Source organism: Lotus japonicus, chromosome 3 (assembly GCF_012489685.1).
Source record: "Lotus japonicus ecotype B-129 chromosome 3, LjGifu_v1.2".
Lineage (NCBI taxonomy): Eukaryota > Viridiplantae > Streptophyta > Magnoliopsida > Fabales > Fabaceae > Lotus > Lotus japonicus.
The window spans coordinates 41,536,808-41,562,210 of NC_080043.1; the positions used below are offsets into that span (position 1 = coordinate 41,536,808).

The window sequence follows — 25,403 nt, forward strand, 5'->3', positions numbered from 1 at the left end:
GAGAGAAAACAAGAATGGATATCAATCAAGAACAACCTTGATAGGGCCACTCGTGGATGGGTACATGATCTTCATAAATTTCCATGCCTACAAAATCTTCATTTTTGAGATGATGGTTTAAAATAAAATTAAAATATTTAAAGTGTAATTATTTTAATATTTTAATTTCATATAGGTATTGATGTGCAAATAAAGTAATGTTGAATGTAAAAAAAATATATATAAATATGCTATTTTACAATTTAAGCTTGTTTAACAGTTAGTTTTACCAAACATTTTTTTACAGTTATGTAGTTGAGTTTTTTTTTTTTTGTAAAATTTATGTAGTTTAGTTAGGGGTTTAGACCGTCGTGAGACAGGTTAGTTTTACCCTACTGATGATAGTGTCGCAATAGTAATTCAACCTAGTACGAGAGGAACCGTTGATTCGCACATTTGGTCATCGTGTAACATCCTGACTTGGCGACTGACCCCACTATAACAACACGAGTTTTTTCAGTGCGCTTTGTCCTCACTTGCGCACTTCCCGAGAAAACTTCCCAGGAGGTCACCCATTTCAATATTACTCCAAGGCAAGCACACTTAACCATGAAGTTCTTATGAGTTGGGCTCCCGAAAAGAAGTTGCAACTTGTTGTCATAAGTAGTATCAATCAAATCTTTTATGCCCTCCTCAACTGTATAGTCCATCCATATACAGTCTCGGAATACCTCTTGTTCGGGTGTGAGATCGGTTCATTCATGTGCCCCTCCGCCTAGAACTCTGTCAGGAGCCGCTCCTTGTCTGTGCCTCACTGCACCGACGATCACTCCCCGCCCTCGTTGGCCCCGGGCGTTACACATCGTGCTTGGTTGAGAAGCCCGTGGCGCGAAGCTACCGTGCGTTGAATTATGACTAAACTCCTCTAAGTCAGAATCCAGGCTAGAGCGATGCGTGCGCCCGCTGTTTGTTTGCCGACCAGTAGTAGGGGGCTTATGCTCCCCAAAGGCACGTGCCGTTGGCGACACCCGTTGGGTGGATGCACCTTGCGAGACGCCTTGAAGTGCAATTCCCATCGAGCGGCGGGTAGAATCTTTTGTAGACGACTTAAATACGCGACGAGGTTTTTTAAGTGGCAGAGTGGTCTTGCTGCCACGATCCACTGAGATTCAGCTCTTGTCGCTTCTATTCGTCCAAAAAAAAATGTAGTTTAGTTAGTTTTTCTTTTTGCTGTAAAAAATAATTAGGTACTTTTTCAACTATCAGCTACCAAAATATGTTTGGGGTCCCTGAACTATAGCGAGAAATTGATTTTTGTCCCCAAACTAAAGTTTCGTGGTTGTTCATCCCTTAACTTGTAAAATTGTTTGATTTTCATCCTTTTACCAGATACAAAACTGGGTTGGCATGCTAGCATGTAAGTAAACTTTAACATGTTATTTTTTTCCTAGTTTTAAATTATTTTAATTACACTATAAAATATACAGAGAGACTAAAACTAAAAAAAAACTAAAATATTATTAAAAATAAATAATTAGAAATTTAGATTTGTTCAAACTCTCTATCTCCATCTCTAGATGCCCACAATTTCCACCCCCATCACTTCCCTCTTACACCCTATCTTTTCTTCTTCCACCGCACCGTTGTCGCACTCCTACTACAAGGGCTGGTCCGGGGGCCTAAAGCAAACTTTAAAGTGATGTCTTTTTTTGGGGCCTTTTTGACTTATTAAAAAAAATTTGAGGCCTTTTGTACTTTGTAAAAAAAAAATTGGAGGCCTAAAGCGCTTGTTTGAGTGGCTTTACCATTGGGCCAACCTTGCCTACTACCTAACCCTAAAAAGGACTGCTGACATGCCAATTCAAGGGTGAAAATTAATTTCTCACTATAGTTCAGGGACCCCGAACATATTTAACTGAAGTTATGTTGTATTTTTTTAAAAAATCTATGTTGTATTTGAAATGAAACAAGTATGGTTTTACTCGGTATCATTAACTTAATACGCGTAGCTTATAATGTTTTTTTTGTGCTTATGATGACCAGGATTTATATGATGTTTTTAGGGTTTTTCTTTGCTAGTTTTGAGTCTTTTTCTTGTGTCTGATGTAGTGTTTCATGCATTCTCATGCATTTTTATATTTATTTGAGTTTTTTTTTAGTTTTGGTAATTATGTAGTTTTATAAGGGACTTTCTTGCATTTTTATAAAGTTTAGGTCTTGCATGTGTTTTCCATTGAATTGTGAGGACTATTGTGCTTAAAAACCCTTTGAATTTCTTGATATTTCTCCTTGTCTTGGTCCTTAAGTATTTCAGCTGGTAACTCATGGAGAGGGGAGGCCAAAAAGCTGGAAGAATTGATGGAAACATTCAAAGGGGGGTTACAAGAAGCCAAAAAGACTATCAGAACGTGTGTCTGGCGCATGGGCTGGCGCTCAAGCGCCAGCCTTCTAGTAGTACGGAAACTTGGTTCTGTTATATGGGCGCTCAGGCGCCCCAGTGCAGTGCTTGAGCGCCCCTGCTCGACCCTTTTGCCTATAAATAGGATTCTAGTCATTTTCTTTTGTATCTTTTTCATACTTTATAAAATTCAGAGGTAGATGATCATCTAGGAGAGTGAGAGAGGGCTTCCAAGCTTGTAATTCAGGTTCTTAGCCAAGCATGACACTAATCTCTTCTTTTGCTTTTGTTTTCTTGTAAGACTTTTCATCTTTAAGTTATAATCTTAAGTTCTTTCCCACATGTTCTTCTTTTTCCCTTGAATCCCATTTTCTGACATCTAAGCTTGTATGCATGCTTGCTTTATGCTTTTCTATAATCAGAACGAAAGTTTGTTATAGATTAGGGAACCGGTTTGAGATTACCCCTTCTTTCTTGGCTACTAGGAATAGAGGAAGGGTTGGGGTTTGTTGGCCTGAACATTATAATCTTTATGCTTCAAACAAATGTTTAAGTACACAAGGAATTGAGCTTATCTTTTGGTTTGAAAGAATTATCTATGCGAGACATCGATAGGTAGTTGCTTAGGCTATAGCATCAAAGAGAGATTTACGAGTTCATGTGCTTAGAATGATGTGCTTGAATTGACTAGTTGAACAAGAACCCAAAGCATCTTTCATTTCTGAATTGTCTTTTTATTTTCCTTTTTCTTTAATACTACTTCGACATATATCTTATTCAATAAAACAAACCTTCAAACTCAAGGCTTAAGCTGAACTTAGTCACTCACAATCCTTATGGTTCGATAATTAAAACCGGGCGGATTTATACACTTGCGAATTTACCAACAGCTTACGTAGCTTATAATGTTGACAGTAAAGTAGTGTTTGACCCAGCTTTTTTATAGCTTAAAAGTAAAAGTTGAAAATAAGGCCTAAAATAAAAAGTAAAAAGTTGTTTGTCAATTTTTTTTTTTAAGAAGATCATTTTGAAATTATTCAGTTATTTGCCATGCCCATCTACTGCCCACCCACAATCAGCGCCCATAAAATTTGAGATAGCTGAAACAATAAAACCAAATTCATAGCATAGTATATTCTCCTTTGCTCATATCCAAATTTATCTTCACGTTAACCCCTTCACACCTATTAGAATTAAAGAACTTGAACATGGGAATCAAATTGGGGCTGTTCTCTTATTGTCTTCTTCTCCGGTTAAGCAGTGTTATGGATGCTGATCTTGACTTCTAAACTAAATTGGGGCTTTCCTCTTTTATCTTCTGTTCAAGTCAAATATTGATCTCTCCAAAACCACCAAAGTAATTTGAATGTTACTTCTCTCCAGTGATCTTTCTAGATCTGGCAATTCATTGTTTTTGAAAAAAGAAAAAAAAAACTGGTTTATGGCCACTAGTGGGCTGCTGCAATTGAGGAAGATCTTGTTTGCAGCTTCAACAAGTTTAACCTGGGCATCTAGATCTTGCTCTTTGGTGATAATTAAAAAAAAAATCTTGCTCATGGTGATAATTAAAAGAGCGGATGTTTGATGTTCCTCAGGATAATGAAGATGTGAGAAGAGATGAGTTTGATGTTGCCCAGGATGAGGATGATGATGGTGGATGGGGAGGCTAGGGAAGTGGAATAAAGGTAGATGACAAAAAAAAAGAAGCTTAATAGATAAAAGTTACTTAGATTAACTTTTAATTTAAGATCTTCTTTTAAAATTTCCTTCATAAAAAATAAGTTTATATTTTAAGAACTTTTTTAAAATTTTGTTTGGTCCAACTTTTACTTTTAAGCTATAAAAAAGTTGGGCCAAACACTGGCTAAACGTCTAAACCTATGATTTTCTTGAGCTAATATTTTTTTTTTTGAAAATGAGCTAATAGGTGAAGGATAAGGTGCAATACAAGTTGAGTCTTGCACCGGTGCAAGATACATTTATAACCACTGAAATGGAATATTCCCTTTAGATCCTATATGTGCAACCTGTTAAACTTGTAATCTTATATTTGTATTTTATTATAATTTTATTTTGCTTTTTACAATAAAACCCCTCTAATGCATTTCTCCCTCAACTCAAACCTCACCACCAACTGTTGCCGCCGCAATTGCCGGAATTCCGCCGTCTAGAACTGAATCTCAGCCCAAATACCCCATGACCAAAGGTCTTGACCACCACCAAATCAACCACCATCAATCCCCTTTTCCCAAACACAACAATCAAACAGATATATGGTTCTGTAAATCCAAAATCCAGCAAGAGAAATTTTTTGGGTTATATGCGGTGGCAGTTCCTTCTTCATACGTACAACTTCTCTAATCAACTTTTTGTTTTCACTCCAAATAATATGAACATCAACCCAGTTAATAACATCATTCCAATTCAGTCCCCACTAAAATCTTAAATTTTCTTAATAATATACATACAGTATTGAAAACACCCCCATAAGTTTAATTTGCTCAATTTGTTTTCTCTCTACACGGGTTTTGTAAACGGGTGGCCCCAGTTGGGAAAGTTTGACACAGGATTTGGTTCTGGGTTGGTTCCTGCTTCTGGGTTTGATGCTTGCTCTGCAACTTCAAGGACTTGTAGCAATGTAGACTTGGTTTCCACGATAAAGAATCCCTCCACCCCCAGCTACTACCACTCTAACCCAGAAAAATGAACCCACTATGTAACAAAAACCAAACCCATTTCTTAAAAAACACCAATCAGCTAGAGAGATGAGGGAGATGATGGTAGAGGGAGGAGGAGCTGCAGATCCCTCCGCTACAATCCAGGGTCCTGCACACCAAACTAGGGTCCCTCTGCTACAATCCACGGCGGGTCTCTCCGCCACATCGACCTCAATGTCGAAGGGGATGCTGAGATCTGGATTCGCGTGGGTTTTCTGGCTGAGGATTTAGTTTGTGTGCCTTTTTCCGGCGGGGATCTCGGTGGTGCAAGGCTACAGTAACAGAACTATTTGGGTTCTTAGGATGTGCATGGGATGAGGGGAGATGGTGGTAGAGGGAGGAGAGCTGCGGTGGAGGACAAGGATGGAGAAAAGGAAAGAGAGGTGGATATTTTTGTAAAATGTCTTTTTAAATATTTTTTCAGCAGGTAACTTTCACCTGTTATAACAGGTAAAATTGGCTCTTGCATGGTGCAAGACCTAGGTTGCACTTGCACCATAACATCCACCGTACTAATATAGTATTAATATACAGATAGCTGGAGAATCATATAATATCTCAAAGGCTCAAACAGATGGCATTTTGGCGGTTGCCAGTTGGTATGACATCATTCCCTTTTATAAATCCACCGGTGGTTGTCCATTTATCATAAATAAATAAATAAAGCAGAAATCAACTAAGAGTTAGTTTAAAAAAAAAAAACACTAAGTTAAGTGTCGGTATGGGAATAATTTATTTATTATAATTTATAAATCATTTGCAACTCTATTAAAAAAACTACATGCCGAGATTTATGGTACGTGTGTGGAAATATTTTGTCAAGAAAAAAATAAAAGAAGATGAAATAATTTATTGCACTTTATTTGTTGTGAATGCATTATTAAAAACTAATGTATCACCTACTTGTTGTAAAAGAAAAAATAGAAAAAGTTTATAGATGGTGAAAGGGATAAACTCACATGTCACAACCCTTCTAATAGTTGTTGCCTGTTGGTATCAATAACTTACATAAAGTTCCTTACATCTATTTCATTAAGTTCTTCAATCATGTAGTAATATGTATTCAATTTATTTTAAAATTTAACAATTAAGTCTTAATAAATATTATTTCATTTAGAAATAAAGTCTATTTGTTATTATTTCAAGAAAGAACTTGATTGTCTCCGTAAGATAGCTCAAGCGGTAAGAGTTGGGGACATATGAGTTGGGTAGGGGGAGGTCCAGGATCAATTCCAACGCGGGTGCAATTTATCTTTCTGATGTAAAAAAAAAAAAGAACTTGACAAAATGAAAATAAAAAACTTATCTAAATTTTCCATAATAACTGATATTGATTATCATGATCTTAATTAATGTCATTAAAATCCTGATAAAGAATTAAAAATAATAAGTAGTTACTTATCAATAATTGCAAAATCAATATTTTTAGTTTTTTTTATAGGAAAATGCTAGTTATTAATAATGTTAGTAAATTATTCATTTTCAGGGTTCGAATCTTGAACCCTTCATTTCACCCAATCCTTATGTCTCTAGTTCTTACCACTTGAGTTATCATTCGGAGACAAATGAATATTTTTAGTAAGTATTGATTAGTTAAAAAATTGACCAATAGTTTTAATTAGGATTGACCTAGTAAGTTTATTTCCCACCGGGAGAGTTAGCTCTACCATGATGTGAATGTTCCCGGCTCGAACAAGATTACTTCCGAAAGAAAACACCAATTAAAAAAAAAAAAACCTAGTAAGTTTTTGGTAAAAGAAAAGACAAAAGGAAGGAGCAGTTGACTACTCACTTTACTCTACAACATCCAGAACTACAGCTCAACCTTTGGAATTGGATGCTCTTTCTCTTTCTTTCCTTCTCTCTCCCGGAACCTTCCACAAGCCTCCATAATTAAGTAGCATTGCATTGCATTGCAATGCATAGTGGCATCATCGAAACTCTGAAACTTGTGTGTTCTGTGAGCAATGGCGATGCTGCTAGTGCTACCTCACAGGCACACCCTCACTCTTCTTCTTCTTCTTCTTCTTCTTCTTCTATTCCTTCCACACACAACACTATCAGTATCAGTATCAGTATCAGATCTGGATTCCGAGCGAGCCGCATTGCTCGCCCTCCGTTCCACCGTCGGCGGTCGAACCCTTTTCTGGAACGCCACCAACACCAGCCCCTGCGATTGGGCCGGCGTCCAATGCCACCATGACCACGTCGTCGAGCTTCACCTCCCCGCCGTCGCTCTCTCCGGCCAACTACCCCTCGGAATATTTGGTAATCTCACCCACCTCCGCACCCTCAGCCTCCGTTTCAACGCCCTCACCGGCACCCTCCCTTCAGATCTCGCCTCCTGCCTTGACCTCCGCAACCTTTACTTGCAGGGCAACTTGTTCTCCGGCCAAATCCCACCCTTCCTCTTCCGCTTGCCCGAACTCGTCCGCCTCAATATGGCCTCCAACAACTTCTCCGGCGACTTCCCCGCCGCCTTTGACACCCTCGTCAAGCTCAAAACCCTCTTCCTCGATAACAACCAGCTTTCTGGTCCTATCCCGGAGTTGAACCACCTTGATCTGGACCAGTTCAATGTCTCCAACAACCTCCTTAACGGCTCTGTCCCCCTCAAGCTCCAGAGATTCACTTCAGATTCCTTTCTCGGAAATTCACTCTGTGGCAAACCCCTTTCTCTCTGCCCTGGAACCGACAATGCCGCCACCGGAGGAAACAAGTTGTCCGGCGGTGCCATTGCCGGGATCGTTATTGGATCCGTTGTGGGTCTTCTGTTGCTTGCTTTCCTTTTGATGTTTCTGTGCAGGAACAAGAGCAGCAACAAGACCAGCACCGTTGATGTGGCCACCGTCAAGCATCCTGAATCCGAAGTTCCTGCTGAGAAGTCGCTTCACGATGTGGAGAACGGCATTGGTAATGGTAATGGTAATGGTAATGGCAATGGGTACTCAGCTGCGGCGGCCACCATCAACAAGGTGGAAGCCAATGGTGTTGGGGCTAAGAAGCTGGTGTTTTTTGGCAATTCAGCTAGGGGGTTTGATCTGGAGGATTTGCTGAGAGCTTCGGCTGAGGTGTTGGGGAAAGGGACTTTCGGGACGGCATACAAGGCAGTTCTGGAGACTGGACTGGTGGTTGCTGTGAAAAGGTTGAAGGATGTGACAATTTCTGAGAAGGAGTTCAAGGACAAGATTGAAACCGTGGGGGCGATGGATCATCAGAGTTTGGTCCCTCTCAGGGCTTACTATTTCAGCAGGGATGAAAAGCTGCTTGTTTATGATTACATGCCAATGGGGAGCTTATCTGCGCTTTTGCATGGTCAGCTTTTCAATACATTTCTCTTCTTTACTTTGATTCTCTCATTTTTAATTTGTGTAACTTGGTCCATAAGCTATTCCTGTTGATTGTATTGCAATTGCATCTGATCTGACTATAGAAGGGGTAGCATGCTTTTGGAATTAGATTCTGAGATGTAGCTGTCTTGTTTCATCTTACATCCCATCTGGGGTTTGTGAATCAGCATAGTGTCTTTTAGGTCCCATTGGATCACAAAAATGGCTAGTTATCTGAATTTTGTCAATCCGCTGTTAGGCTTAAGCAATTAGTAGTAAGTACTAGTGCATGGTGATGATTCAGAGGTTAAAGTTCTTTTTTTTTTTTCACAACTTGCAATCCCATAGGCTTGACGGGAAGTGGAACTATGTGAAACACTTAACACAGCCTGAAACCAGGGTCTCATTCATGGGCATGAACTATGGTACAATGATGTTTCTGACTTTTTATTACAGGAAACAAAGGGGCGGGTAGGACACCACTGAATTGGGAAATCAGATCAGGGATTGCACTTGGAGCTGCTCGTGGCATTGAGTACTTGCATTCACAAGGGCCTAATGTTTCCCATGGGAATATAAAGGCATCTAATATCCTCCTAACCAAATCATATGAGGCCAAAGTATCTGATTTTGGCCTTGCACACCTTGTTGGCCCCTCATCTACCCCCAACCGTGTTGCTGGCTACCGTGCGCCTGAGGTAACTGATCCCCGCAAAGTATCTCAAAAGGCAGATGTGTACAGCTTTGGCGTGTTACTCTTGGAACTTCTAACTGGGAAAGCACCTACCCATGCTCTCCTAAATGAGGAAGGAGTAGACCTCCCAAGATGGGTTCAATCCGTGGTTAGGGAAGAGTGGACTTCTGAGGTCTTTGATCTTGAGCTCCTTAGGTATCAGAATGTTGAAGAGGAGATGGTTCAGTTGTTGCAACTTGCTGTTGATTGTGCTGCCCCATACCCTGATAGGCGTCCTTCAATCGCTGAAGTAACTAGGAGCATAGAAGAGTTATGTCGGTCGAACTTGAAAGAGGACCAAGATCAAATCCAACATGATCAGATCAATGATATAAAATTGTGATTGATTGTCTATCTTCTCCATGAGTTGCCACCATGTTACTTGGTGGACTCTGCTTCATCAGAGTCACTGCCTATATTTACTTTCTAAATGATGATGTACGTATGTTTGTATTCTGTATCCTGGGCCTCAAATTTCTTTGTTGAATTTCCTCCTTTTCTCCTTGAATCTCCATTTCCCTTCCCATTGTTTCATTAGTTCTATTGTTGTTGGATTCTAGTTGATGTAATTATTACTTTTGCTTTTAACATGTCTTTGGCTTTGGCTTTTGCTTTTGCGGAAGACTTTTGCCTGCTGTAAACTTGTGATTGAGATTTATAGTCGTTGTCATTGGTTGGTTGCTAAATCTCATCGGTGGAATATACGGCCTCTTTAGTTGTTACCTAAAACTTTTGTTGCAAACTTAATCATCATACCTTGGTAAAGATAGATGATGATTTATACCGGGCACCAACTTTGATTGATTCATCCTCCTCTTGGCAGTTGTTTTAAAATTAGTGCTCACATCACAAGGAAAAAGAGTTAAGAATATAGATGACCTTTACTTAGAGTAAGTATGTACTGTGTGTGTGGATTCTCAAAGTGATTCTATGAAATATTGAAATCTAAGATCCGGAGGGAATGCCATATGTGCAAAACATAAATGCTGGCAACACACTTTTCAATATAGTTTACACACTTTTTAATATAGTTTATGCCACTGATTTATTTTTAAAAGGTTTAAGAGATATTTTAAATGAAATTATTATTCAAACCCTCCACATATATTTGTACCGTTGAAATGTCAAGAAATCCGAAAACATCCCTATAGAACGCACTTACAAAGTGTATGCGCATGCGTGTGCATCGTACTTACAAAGTGTGATGCAAATGCAGTAGGAGAGTGCGATAGTGACGCACTGTGCAAGTGCGAGCTTGACGCACTTTGAAAGTGCGTTAGTAACGCACCGACCACTTTGATCGTAACTTATGAACTGGCCAAAAACATTAAATATTCTGTTATTTCCTATGCATTTTTTGGTTCTATAAATAGGTTTTCTCCAATTCTTCTTTTCACACAAATCTTCTTCCATTCTATTTAAGATATCTTACAAGATATCTTTTGTTTATGTGTATTCTGTTTCTGATTCTATTTTTAATCTGCTCAATCTTAGCTTCTGTTTCTGTTTCATATTCTGTTTCGTTTTGTTTCTGTTTCAGATCCTGAGTCGTATCGCATTTGAAAAGTGCGTTGACCACGCACCCTGAAAGTGTGATGTTAACATACAATAAGAACATCTAAATTTCTTGCATCCACAAACATTCTAAATAAAACTAGAAAGATCCAAAACCATCCTAAATAACAGAATTACATTCATCCAACATAAAATTAAAGTCATCGTAAATACGCTGAGAGCTAGAGGCTTCGGTTCTCATCTTTTTCCTCTTTTTGTCACCACCACCGCCACCTCCACCTCCACCTTGACCTCTATCTCCACTGCCACTATCATCATCATCACCTTCAAGTTGCAAATTTTCCTCTATGATAGAGTGCATACGCTGGTTTGCTTCCAAGATATGTTCTAGCGTCTCATTAGGGTCAATTGTAATAGTACTCAATTCCCTCAATTGCTCAAGAATAACCTAAAATAAAATTGTTATCAAACACAACATACATGTTTATTTCATATACACAATTTCTTAAAATATGAAACAACATAAGGGGAATTATTATTTCGTACCACAAGAATTACTACCACAAAACATCTAATTTCAAGAGGGACCACCAGGGGGTGTGAGATCGACTTGTACCAAGTAAAGAAATGAGGCTTTGTCAATGGAATTGAAGAATGCTTACCACCCACGCAATGATCAGTGAAATGAAGAAACCTTTTATCAATCTCCTCAACAATGAGTCTCTATATTGGTGGTTCATTAGGAATATCCTAGAGCATTTGGAATTGCCTCATTACACGCTCTGGCAGGTATGAGCACACCATTCTTGAATGGCGAATCCACCGAGTAAGAAGACACACCGACTGAAAAGGCTAACGCACTTTGTGCCCGTCATAGGGTGACCATATCACACGGCCCTCCCTGAGGTCATCTAGGATAAACCTCTTCTTATGCAGGTCCATATTTCCCTCTGATGATTCCCCATCACAGACCAAACCCATTTTCGTATACTAACTTGCAAGTTTCTTCTTTACAACCACACCAACCCCAATAAAAGGTACGACATATGTTGGTTAAAGGAATGATATCATTGAGGAAAATTGAATTCTACCTTTGCAGCCTTCAAGTCAAAACCTAGGGGTTATTCTGTTCGTTCTCAAGACTGTTGAAGTGTGGAGGCATAAGTACGATTTCAATTTGATTAGCACGGAGATGAAGAAAAAAATATTCTCTCATAACATTTTGTTATTTTCTCGAGCTACAAAGGTTGTACAAAAGATTTGTCTACATGAATATATGATGGTATCCATGACAATGTAGACAATCAAGTCAAAGCTCAGAATACCACAGAACCACAAACACTTCAAATTGAAGTTCAAAAACTACAAATGGAACAGGTTGAGAAACCACTTCGACACTATAATTTCATCCTAAAAATCTTCTTAAAGAGGTTCCACATTCAAACCTATAAGTGGTCTCTCAATCTGTTTTGTTTGAGGTTCCTGAACTTCAATTTCATGTGTTTGTGGTTCCATGGCATTTTGAGCTTCAGTTTGATTGCCTGCATTGTCATGGATATCATCAGATATTCATGTAGACAAATCTTTATACAACCTTGTATCTCGAGGAAACACCAAAATGTTATAAGATGATATTTCTTTCTTCCTCTCCATGCTAACCACATTGAAAATGTATTGTGCCTCCACACTTCAACAATCCCAGGAACGGATTGAATAACCCCAAGATTTTGACTTGAAGGTTGGATAGGAAGGATTCAACTTCCCCCAAAGATATCACTCTTGATACCAACGAATGCCATAACTTTTATGGGGGGTTGGTGTGGTTGTAAAGAGAAAACTTGCAAATTAACATATGATAAGGAGTATGCATATGTGATCAGGAAACACCACAGGTTGTGGGGATGATGCATGGGAAAACCACTATTAGCATTGGGCATAGTTTCTTGTATCAACAAAGGTCTAGAAAATTTAGGTTGGAAATGGGGATTTATCAAGTTTCTCACGTAAAGACTCTCATAGGTTATATGAAAATAAAAATAGGCGATGAATGGATGAGAATCAAACAAGATTTGGTTTCACAATATGCATGCAATACTTTTGTACTGATTATTATGCAGGAAGCGTTGTTTTTAGCTGAGGAAAAGAAGCTGATTGAAGTTGAAAAAGTTATCAATCATGCTGGTGTTGGTTTGGGGCAAGGAAGTGAGAAACTACTATTGGAGCACTCTAAACATATCTAATGAGGGCATTTTATAGGGAAATTTTACTATGCACGTGGAATGTACGAATTGGCATTTTGATATGCATCTTACTAATAAATATTCTAAGGGGGGAATCAGTTAATGCTTTGAAAAAAATAATAAATAGTTTCTAACAATATTATATTTAAAACATTGATAATAATATATGCTAATTTTTTATAAATTTTCTTATCACGTTCAGAATATAGTTTATTAATAATTAGAAATATAAATGAAATTTTTTAAATACTGAATATCATTACTTATCATAATATTTATTAATAATGTTATTAATAAATATTTATAATTAAATGCATTTAAGGTTTGAATAATTATAATAATAATTAATATAGTTAATAATATGGTTTCAAAATATAATTAATACTATAAAATACATTGAATAACTAACAAATAATATTATTAATTATAGTATTGATTAATACCATTGTTTAATAAATCTTGAATGTAATCCCTTTCAAAAAAAAAAATCTGCTCGGGCAACAAATCTACTCCGTTCTTCAAATGCCTTAAGAAGAACCCAATGTTTGAGTGGACTCTAGAATGTGAGGAGGCCTTCAATCGCCTGAAGGAGCACTTATCTGCACCACCCGTTTTATCAAACTCTCTCAAGGCCTTCCTCTGCATTTGTACTTCTCCGTATGCGACCATGCGATTAGCTCAGTAATCCTTCAAGAAGTAGGCGGCGAGCAGAAAACTGTTTACTTTGTGAGTCACACGTTGCAAGGGGCGGAGACTAGGTATCAGAAGTTAGAGAAGGCGGCGCTAGCCGTGCTCACGACCGCCAGACGTTTGAGGCCGTATTTTCAAAGTTTCCAGGTAAAGGTAAGGACTAACTGCCCTTGAGACAGGTGCTGTAGAAGCCAAATTTATCGGGAAGACTGGTAGCATGGTCAATAGAACTATCAGAATATGGTCTGCAGTATGACAAGAGGGTAAAGGTCGGAGCGCAAGCCTTGGCAGACTTTGTGGTAGAGTTAACACCAGAGCCCGACGAAAGAGTGAATACACAGTGGACACTATTCGCGGACGGATCATCAAACGAAAACAGAAGCGGGGCGGGAGTGACGCTGCAAGGGCCAGGGGAGCTGACATTGGAGCAATCTTTGAGATTTCAGTTTAAAGCAAGTAATAACCAGGCGGAGTACGAGGCACTGGTTTCATGTTTGAAATTAGCAATTGAAGTTCAGACCGACAGCCTACTCGTCAGGACAGATTCACTGCTAGTAGCAAATCAGGTAAATGAAGTTTTTCAGGTGATGGAGCCCATCTGGCCAAATATCTGGAGCGAGTGCGTCTCCTGATGGGCCAGTTGCAAGAGGTAATAGTTGAGTTTTTTCCAAGAACAAAGAATTAGAGGGCGGACGCGCTGGCCAAGCTAGCTAGCACCCGGAAGCTTGGGAATAATTGAAGCGTGATCCAAGAGACGCTGGCCAGCCCGAGTATTGAAGGAGAACTGGTGGCCTGCGTTAACCGGTAGGAAACTTGGATGGGTCCCATTGTGGATATCCTAGCGGGGCGACCAAGTGGGGTGGTAAAGTACACGAAGGAGCAAAGAAGAGAGGCGGGGCATTACACGTTGCTCGATGGTACGTTGTTCCGCCGAGGATTCAGCTCACCCCTCTTAAGGTGCTTACCGCTAGAAAAATACGAGGCGGTCATGTCAGAGGTCCATGAAGGAGTATGCACTAGCCACATCGGGGGAAGATCTCTAGCGTGTAAGGTCCTTAGGGCAGGTTTCTACTGGCCCACGATGGGGAAGGATTGTTCAGAATTTGTAAAGAAATGCGAAAGGTGCCAAGTTTTCGCGGATCTACCGAGAGCGCCGCCAGAGTAGTTGGCCACAATCAGTGCACCTTGGCCTTTCGCCATGTGGGGGGTCGATTTGGTCGGACCTTTCCCAACCGCCAGGTCACAAATGAAGTTCATTCTCGTAGCAGTGGACTACTTCACGAAATGGATAGAGGTGGAACCCCTCGCCAGTATCACTGCAACCAAGATCGTGAGTTTCTATTGGAAGAGGATCGTGTGCAGGTTTGGAGTCCCCAGGGCGATCGTTTCAGACAACGGGACACAATTCAAGAGCAACCAGACGCGAGAATTCTGCAGGGAAATGGATATTCAGATGAGATTCTCTTCAGTTGAACATCCTCAAACCAATGGACAGGCAGAGTCGACAAACAAGGTGATCCTGCGCGGGCTGAAACGGCGGCTTGATGACGCAAAAGGGGTTTGGTTAGACGAGCTCCCGGTTGTAATCTGGTCTTACAACATGACACCGCACTCGTCCACAAAGGAAACACCATTCAGGATGACTTATGGGGCTGACGCAATGTTACCAGTTGAGATAGACAACGGTTCATTGCGAAGGAAGCCGCGGCTTGAGGGAGAGAATTCTTTCAACATGGTGGTAGAGTTAGATCTGTTGTCGAAAACTCATGAAGAGGCTCGCGTACGGGAAGCGGCGATGAAGCAGCGGGCTGCGGTGAAGTACGATACCAAGGTTCGCCCACGAGCAATGCAGGAAGGAGATTTAGTTCTCAAAAGGCGGACTGGAAATACGGGGAATAAACTGAGTCCAAGTTGGGAGGGCCCCTATAGGATTTTAAAGGCGTTGGGAAAAGGGGCCTATCACGTTGAAAGCTTGGATGAGAGGCGAGTGCCACTGTCTTGGAACACATCGAGCCTGCGATACTACTACAGCTAAGAAATTGAAAGGAGAAACAGCTTTTTGGGTGAGCAGGAGTCAGGACGACTCTAGGATTAAAAATAAAGACGCGTTCTTGTCCTCCATCTCAGGAGTTTGTTGACTAAAACGTCTAAATTGTAAAAACAAATACATGTTCTTGTTTTCCATCTTAGGAGTTTGTTGACTAAACGTCTGATTGAAAAATATAAAGTTCGTATTAAACAATATTGATCAAAACTGAATTGCGGGGAATGCTAGGTGGGAAAATTCCCTGAAGGTGGCGATCCCAACACGACCTTGATGTCTAGGGATCGCTCCAGAAAGTCCGACGCAAGTCGCCGTCACCCGTTGGCGATGTGTGGGATAAGCTTCTTATCCGCAAAAGCCTCCCGGAAACAGGGGTGAGCATTTTAACTAGGCAAAGCCTTGGGCAACCAACATGGCCATTGGGACCGAGGCCCCGTAAGTCTTCGCCGAGTAGATTTGGCGGGGCCATGCCTTTTCTTACGAGAAAACGTATGACCGAAAGCCTCGAATAAAAACGAGCGAAAGTCCTAGTTACGCACACATCTGGAATCGCCGAACGTAATTCAAATCAAAGTGGAAAGCGTGTAAAATAGCGAAGAACATTCAAACATACATTAAAATCAAGAAAATAGCATTAAAATTGTCGAGATAAAGATGACGGCTCGCAAAACTTAAATTCATGCCCGGCGGGCAAAAATAAAACATAAGTTACAATTGGAATTACAACTGTTTGTGATTAATTGACATTTTTCTCATCTTTTTCTTTCTCTTTTTCCTCCGTGGCATCCTCCAGATCAAGGTCCTCGAGCTCCGGTGGATCTTCCGGACCTTCATGACCAGCAGGGGTGATGGTCTTAAAGGCCCCCATAGGTCCCAAATTGGCGGTGGGGTGAAGGAACTTCACTTGAGCTTTAGCAAGGAAAAAGCCGCGCACCTGCTCTTTGGTCGCGGCCGCAACAACTTCAGTTCTGTAAGGCCCAAGTTTTTAAGCTTGTGTCAAGTAAATAGAATCCTATTCACGATTAGGGTTGATGTATCGTGAAGGGAAACCTGAACTAGAGTTTACCAAATGAAATAAATATGTGAAGGAGAAAGTTCAGGAAAAGTCTGAGGATTGTATCGAAGTCGATTTAAGTTATAGCACGACTAATATTCGCTTTAAAACCTAGGACAAGAATCTTAGGAAATAACACTATGTTCCACCCTTGGAACACTGTAGGATTTTAGTCCAAAAATCTTCAGAGAAATGTTAGAACTTCTCTTTTTCCATATATCAAAATCGTTTCGAGGCGAAACTCTAGGATCTAAGAACGTCCGATTCCAATCATCGGAAGTTTGCCGAAACCGAATCCCTGGTATTTCAAAACCCTAGAATCAACCGACAATGAAGACTTTTTCTATTCAGAGCTTCAAATGAAGATTCTACACGCAAACACCCATTTCTCTTGATGATTTCAATCTTTCTTCAGAAGGAAGTTTTCCATTCCGACATTCGATGCAAAAAGCAACTTATCGGGTAAAATAGTTTTACACCGACTATGCATTAGTTGCCAAAAATACAAGGAGACATCTTTATAGTTTTGGAACTCTTTTGCCAAAACATATCTATTAATTCATGGAGAATGAAGTCGGAAAAATCAGATTCGCGAAACTTTCATTTTCCCGCGAATTTCCAACCTTTATATATAGCAAAGAAAGGAAGAAAAACACAAATTCTCCTCCATTTTCTCTCCTCAAACCCGCGGCCAAGAACAAGGAAGAAGGAAGAAGAGTTTTTCTTCATCGTTTGCTTGATCGTCGATCAATCAGTTGCTACTTCAAGGTTTCGATTTGGAAAACGAGAAGTGTCGTCGGATCCCAGTATTGAGAAAGTTGAGAGGCTTCGAGTATGTAGATGTTGTGGTGCTGTTGGAGCAGCGTTTGTTATTGTGCTGTTGGAGCAGCTATGTTGTTGGGCTATCCTGGGGATAAGTACGGGGAATTGATAGTTCCCGAGTATGTTGATACTCTTGCTCATTGAGCAGTTGTGACCATCGGATTGAGATGAGTCGGATGATTTGGAGATCATCATGAGAGAATGTGTGTTGTGGAAAGAAGTGTCTTTTGTCGCAGAATCGACTTTACCTTAGGGTAAGCTTTTAGAGACTTTAATTTAGCTAGAACACGTGGCGACGTGTCGAGTGAGATTCGGAGACGTTGTTTGACTAATCATCCTGCATTCATGCAACATTAATGGGGTATTAACACAGGACGTACTCTGGACCTCGTCGGATTCAAAAATGGTCATAAGACCCGGATTTCCGTGTAAGAGCGTCTGTAGACGTCTCTTGTAGCAGACCGAAATGGCAGACCTACGGGTTACGGCTGATCTGACTACCGCTGATGTTGGAGTAAGAGGCACGCGGGCCGAAATGGTCCCACCGTGGCTGGTGCTAGGGCTGATCCGTTGATGTCCATCCGTTCCGGATTGCATATTGGTTGACTGGGTTAACCTGCATACATATCATGCAACATGCATACTAATTTAGTTGTTGAGTGTGATTGCTACTTGTTAATCCTATTTGGAACATGCTATCTGTTATTATTGCGTTTATGTTATTGTGGAACATGCAACCCTAGGATGTTATCTCTAGCTATAAGCCTAAGTGGCTATCTATTATTTGTACCTATCGATGTTATTATTTACATAATTCTTTGGAGTTGACCCTCGCGTCTTCTGTGTGTGCTTTGGCGGACAAACGTCCTTTGTCAGATGTCCACGGCGGACTAGATCATGATGGTTCACCCTTCGGGGGGAACTAGAGTTGAGATACTGGAATAGGAGCGCATCGCGGTAGCGAGAGGAGGACGGATGGTGTACTTAGACTAGGTCGTTCTGAATTCAGATTTGGACGACGATCATGCTAGCATGTAGGTTTTAGTGCTGGTGTGAGCTCCTCGAGATGGGATTAGTGTAGGAGTAGAGTCTTAGCTCTGAAAATCATTTGTTTTCTTTGGGGACAGGGTAGTTTCCCACCTATGGCTTTTTGTGTGGTTTCTTTACAGGAATCACAGAGAGTTGGTTGGACTTAGGAGGTCTTGTTTCAGGCCGATGGGCTAGCTTATTCTCAGTTTTGAGGGATGGTGTTGCGGACACTTCACCTTTACTTTCAGTCTGTACATATTGCCTTCGGGCGCTACACTTTTCTTTCCGTCACTGGAGGTTACTCGTGACGAGGTTGTTACTTACAGCGGGGACTGTATTATATATTGTACATTAGTTCTGTTGTTTTTCGCTTTTGGGTTTTATCTATTTCAGTCTTGTCTTAGTTATTATCAAAAAAAAATATATTCACGTTTTCCGCATTAAGTTTACTTTCGGTTACTAAAGTGACGCCACCGAAATCGGGGTGTTACATTGTGGTATCAGAGCACGGTCGAGTCTTTCGGGAGTTGTTGGGGAATAGGTCTTCTGTGCTAGGTTGTGTGACTCTGCAAAGAGTGAAAATTGATTGTCTGCAAGCGATTTTTCGCTTGAAATTGATTGAAGTTATTGCTTACTCATATTGTATAGTTATGCCAGAGACTATCTTGTGATGAGTACTAACTGTTTGTTTGAGCTTTGACCTTATAGTTATTACGCCTATTAAGACTGTATTTGACCGTAGCTCGTATTTTAGCTATAGAAGTTATACGAGGTTTAGAATGACACGCTAAGCCTAGAAAGTAGTCTTCTACCGATGCGTTTAAAAGGAAGCTAGAAGCTGAAGAATGAATCTTATAGAGATTTCTTATGGATAGTATACGTATGATGTTGAGGGCGTGTAGTTCCGTAGCGGAATCGTTGAGGAGGTGATGTCGGGATATTTGTGACTATTGGATGATAGGAACTCATTGACTGTTCCAGTGGGTTTTTCTAGATTTCCACCTTCGATGTATTAGGCCTGATCAACTTAATATTGAGGGGGTGATATTCGGAATCACAGCTGGCTATGGACTTTGATAGAAGGATTGGTAAGATTAACTTGATTTGATCGAAGATTAGTTGAATTTGGGAGGAAAGTTTGTATTAAGCACTTGATTGTACAAGATTAAGATTTGAACCTATGGAAGTTGATGATTGTCGTATAGACATTAATTGGTTGGTTCGTGTGATTACTCCAAGTAGAGGTAGACTAAGTCAAGAGATTTAATGTTGGAAAAATATTAGGTATTTTCTCGGAAGTTATGAAGTCATAGGTTATGTGATTACTGAGTGGAATTGTTAGAGACCAAATAGGTTGGATTTAATCAGGTTATAGATGATAGCTTGATAGTAGCAAGATTGAGAAGAATTAACTTTGAACTAGATTGTTGTAGTCGAGTTCGAGGAATAAGTTTTGCTAAGTGCATGATTAATTTGTGGAGACATTATAGTTTTAAGAAATGGATATTCACTTAAGAAGTATTGAAGGATTAAGGGCCATTAGAGGACCAAACTTGGTGAAGGTTTAGGTTTTAAATCTATGGATTTCTGTCTAAGGTGTGTAGGACTCGAAGTTTGTCAGAACTTGATTGAGGGATTAAGAAGTTGATTGACGAGATGGTGATTGAGATACAGAAGGGAAAGTGCTAGTATTAAGATGAATACTTGAAGTCGTTATATTTGGGCAAGTTTCATAGAGTTTAAGAGTGAATGGAACCTTGTTATGGATTCTGATGAGGTATACTAGAGTTAACCAATGAATTCTACTAAGTTGAATGAGGATCCTAGGGCTAAGGTTGACCTAGTGAGCTGAGATTCATGTACGCATAAGGAATTTAGTGGCGTTAGCGGTTACGATAACGGTTAAATCTCGGAAGGTTGAAGGATCGAATGATAAAATGACTAGTTATGTCCCTTGGGGTATGGTTATGAGTTGATCTTCTAGGGAATGAGTCTCGTGATGCGCTAGGTATTAAGGCTCAAGTCGAGATTTAATTGGAATGGTGACTAAATAGAAGATTGATTTCATGGTACTATATGGGATTTAGAGGAAAAGATCAAGGAATAATATCCGGAACTTTTTACTGACCCTTAAGTTTCGAGGTCGAAACTTTCTTTTTGGAGGGTAGTAATGTAAGGCCCAAGTTTTTAAGCTTGTGTCAAGTAAATAGAATCCTATTCACGATTAGGGTTGATGTATCGTGAAGGGAAACCTGAACTAGAGTTTACCAAATGAAATAAATATGTGAAGGAGAAAGTTCAGGAAAAGTCTGAGGATTGAATCGAAGTCGATTTAAGTTATAGCACGACTAATATTCGCTTTAAAACCTAGGACAAGAATCTTAGGAAATAACACTATGTTCCACCCTTGGAACACTGTAGGATTTTAGTCCAAAAATCTTCAGAGAAATGTTAGAACTTCTCTTTTTCCATATATCAAAATCGTTTCGAGGCGAAACTCTAGGATCTAAGAACGTCCGATTCCAATCATCGGAAGTTTGCCGAAACCGAATCCCTGGTATTTCAAAACCCTAGAATCAACCGACAATGAAGACTTTTTCTATTCAGAGCTTCAAATGAAGATTCTACACGCGTACACCCATTTCTCTTGATGATTTCAATCTTTCTTCAGAAGGAAGTTTTCCATTCCGACATTCGATGCAAAAAGCAACTTATCGGGTAAAATAGTTTTACACCGACTATGCATTAGTTGCCAAAAATACAAGGAGACATCTTTATAGTTTTGGAACTCTTTTGCCAAAACATATCTATTAATTCATGGAGAATGAAGTCGGAAAAATCAGATTCGCGAAACTTTCATTTTCCCGCGAATTTCCAACCCTTATATATAGCAAAGAAAGGAAGAAAAACACAAATTCTCCTCCATTTTCTCTCCTCAAACCCGCGGCCAAGAACAAGGAAGAAGGAAGAAGAGTTTTTCTTCATCGTTTGCTTGATCGTCGATCAATCAGTTGCTACTTCAAGGTTTCGAGGTATAGTCGCTAATCCTTACCTCTGATCGCTTTTTCCATAGCTTTTCTGTAGGCTTTTCTGAGCTGATAGTTTATGGGTTTTTGCAAAACTATCCTGAATCTTTCATTTCTGATTCTAAACCTCTTCCTTATATGCCCAAGATCACTTCTGCCGGATTAGATTTTCCGTTATGTCGCCGGAATTCCGCCGGAATCAATTTTAGCCTAAATACCCATTTTTGGAGTTTTTGGAGTAAAGCTTCAACCTTTAGGCTGAAAACTATCGCCTTAGCTCAGTGCTAGTAGGATTAGTTGTCATAAACGCCGTTGGGGACGTCCCTGCAAAATTTGGTTTTTGGGATTTCAGTTTTGAAATTTCTAAGTTAAAAATCATGACCAAAATACCCCTGCGTTGATCCGATAATTTTTCCGAGTTCAGAATAACCTTAGTTACGGCTAATGATAGCATAGGAACCAAGTTTGATCGAAGAAAAATCGAGTCTCCTAATTACCTAAAGTGGCCGAACCTATTAAAGGGGGAGGAGGAAATTTCCTTTTCCGAAAACTTGTCTTTCGCGCTAGATTATCGTACCTTAGAGTATAGATTACTTCGAGTAACCTTAGTAAGTATCGATAACTTAGTTTTCGATAGATTTTGATTGATTTCTGTGGTTTTGTTCTAAAGGTGCTTTTGAAGAGTTTCCCGAGGAACAAGGCTTTGCTTGCGAGGAAGCGTTAGACGATCATTCTGGAGAACCTACAGGTGAGGGCTTCTCACTGAATCTCTAGTTAATACTGAAGGTATGAAAAACGGTAGAAAGGGGGGGTTTGAATAACGTTTTCAGAACAAAACTTCCACCTTAAAGTTTTTAACAACTCTTTCGAGAACTTAAGTGCTAAAGATAAGAGATAGAAAAGCACACAAGGATTTTATCCTGGTTCACTTGATAAATCACTCAAGCTACTCCAGTCCACCCGTTAAGGTGATTTCTTCCTTCTTAGAATGAAGGCAATCCACTAATCAGGTAAGAGTTACAACTGCACTTGAAACCTACAAGTGACTAACAATTACACTGACTTAGCTCACACTAAGATTCACTCTCTTAGTCTTCTCTAGGATCCGATCAACCTTGATCTCCTAAAGGAACTACCACTAAGATTCACTCTCTTAGTCTTCTCTAGGATCCGATCAACCTTGATCTCCTAAAGGAACTAAACAAACTGTTTATCAAAGAAATGTTTACAAGAGATTTGCTTCTGAAAAGCTAATAGTAAACACAATGAATTTCAGATGAAAGAAAGCTTAGAATATTTTGAATATGTCTTGCGCGTGTGTGTTGCTTCTAGCCGCTTCTTTCAATCTTCAGCCTCTATATATACTCCAAGGATTAGGGTTGAGCGTTGCATGGGAAATGCTACCGTTGGAGGGCAGTTCTTGAAAATCCAGCTTCTGCTGTGGCTGAGAACGTTAGGTAGGTCGTCAGGAAGGTACACTTGCTTTTGTACTTGGATAGCGACTTGACCTTTTAACCTAGGAGACTTCTGATCAGGGGAATACTTCATATTGGAACTTGTAAAGCCGGTTGATCAGAGTCAGAGGGAAAGCACAGATCCTCTGACCATTGTATCTTCTGATTCTGAACTCAGAGGGAAGAACATGGCCTTCAGAGTTTCTTGCTTCTGGACTTCAGAGTTTCCACTATTCAGCTTCTGGATCTTCAGAGTCTTCTACACCATCAGAACATCTGAACCTTCAGTGTTTCTTGGTTATCAGAACTTCTGGATCTTCAGAGCTTCTAGCGACAGAGTCCACATCAGAGTTTGTATAGCTTCAGAACTTCTGAAGCTTTTCCACTGTTCATACTGAACATGGTGAATGCGAAAGCGTTGCTTGGGTCACTCTTTATACACAGTGCTTCTGATTTGTGTGAGATTAAGTTGAGGTCAGAGCCTGTAAATAGCACACTCAGAAAAACACGTTAGAGTACCACAATTGTTCATATCAAAAGGTTAACTTGTAATCATCAAAACATAGAGTTGTACTACTAGATCAAAACTTGATCTTACAATCTCCCCCTTTTTGATGATGACAAAACTAAGATTTTTGATGAACAATTCTTAAACATTAAACTGAATTCACTCAGAGTTTAGAGATATAGAATAATACTTATCCTGATGTGAATAGTTTATCTTGCTCATTCTGAATTCAAGTCACTGCTTGATTCTGAGCTTAGCTCCCCCTGAATCTAATACTTGATGAAAACGTTAGTAAAGTCTAGATTCTGAGCTAAAACATATAAGAGTTCAGAGTGAAAAACTTATGACATAGATGAAAAACGAATAATCAGAGCGCATAAGTGATCAGAGTCATGGACAAGGTATCAGAGTCTTGGGTATCAGAGTCAACTTATAATCACTTCAGAAGAAGTGAAATGTATTCCTTGTATTTGCCCAGTGACACATCTATGGTCATGAAGGTGGAACTCTTAAATTCTCCAAAAGAAAAATAAATCACACTAACACATCTTACACATCAAAAACTGGGTTTACTCCCCCTTTTTGTCATAAGCAAAAAGCTTGGGGTGTGAAAAACTGGGTTTACTCCTGGGTTTACTCCCCCTTAGAGAAGGTCTAAGTTTAAAGAAAATGAAAACGATGTAAGAATCAGAGTTAGGCGAAAATAAATAGAAGAGTTAATGCAAGGGATGAACGTTTACCACCAGTCAAGTGAGTAAATAGAAGGGTCAGTTACCAAGAACTTAACCTCGAGAAACTGTAAGAGCATTAACTTTCAGAGAGAAAGTGAAGCCTATAAAAAGCGTTGGAGAGAAAGGTAAGCTTCACACCTCGAATAATTTTCAGTAAAAAAGAATGGCATCATACAACGTAGCACTAGAAGAGCTGAGGAAGAAGGCCTTTGAAGAGGACTTGTTCCTGAACATCAGGCATCCAGAGGGTGAAACAACCATCGCGGAGCTGACACGGACACTGCTGGAAGAGGACCTGCGTCCAGAGTTGGAGAGAGACCTGAAGGAATTTCTTGCCTTCGTGGAGGAGGTGCAAGAACTCAGCCGGCTTGAACTCAAGCTGCTGGAAGAGAAAGAGAGTTTGGAAGAGAAGCTCAGGACTTCAGAAGACATTCTGGAGAGGGATGAGCTAAAGATCAGGCTCAGCAACATCCAGCATGTACTGGATCGTCTGGAGAAGGATAGGTCAGAGCAGCGCCAGGAGTGCAGAAGAATGAGGAGGGATCCTCCATTCTAGATTATATGATGTAAAGAAATGTGATGTAAACATAGAATTATGAATAAAAAAGATTTTTGCAAACATATGTGACATAAGTATATAGCTATGCATATATAATCACAAACGAACAAAAGAGAATAAATAAATAAAAAGAAACAGAGTTTAACTAAAAGGAAAACAAAGTTAACGAAAAAAAAGAAAAAGAAGAGATCCTAAAAACTAAGGTTTGTCAGTGCGTCTCAGAAGTTCCATCATCATTTGCTTCATCTCAATCAGCATGGATTCATGAGTGTCAAGACGTTGTTCCATGATGTCGAGTCTGGATGAGCTTGTCTGAGTAGAACTGGAAGGAACAGTCTGAGCAGCTTGAGGTTCGGGAATGGAAGCATAAGCAGCAGGAGTAAACACAACTGGTGCAAGTCGCTCTGCCTCAGCCTCAGCTTCAAGACGCTCTGCCTCAAGTCTGGCTTGTTCAGCCTGAGCTGCTGCTTGACGTGCAGCTTCTTCTGCTTGATCTTTCTTTCTCTTGGCTTCTTCAATAGCTTCAAGAAGCTTATTTCTCTGTTCTAGTTCGTGAAGAGCCACCCTCCTAGCAA

The 25,403-nt window shown here is 39.9% G+C and overlaps 1 protein-coding gene across 1 annotated transcript; it reads left to right on the top strand.

The window, feature by feature from the left end:
* The first annotated feature begins 6,909 nt into the window (after positions 1–6,909).
* On the top strand, positions 6,910–9,842 carry LOC130742733 (probable inactive receptor kinase At1g48480). The gene is made up of 2 exons (XM_057594834.1): positions 6,910–8,409; positions 8,880–9,842. The coding sequence occupies exons 1-2, from the start codon at positions 7,062–7,064 to the stop codon at positions 9,497–9,499; spliced, it is 1,968 nt and encodes a 655-aa protein (XP_057450817.1). The 5' UTR covers positions 6,910–7,061; the 3' UTR covers positions 9,500–9,842.
* The last annotated feature ends 15,561 nt before the right edge of the window (positions 9,843–25,403 follow it).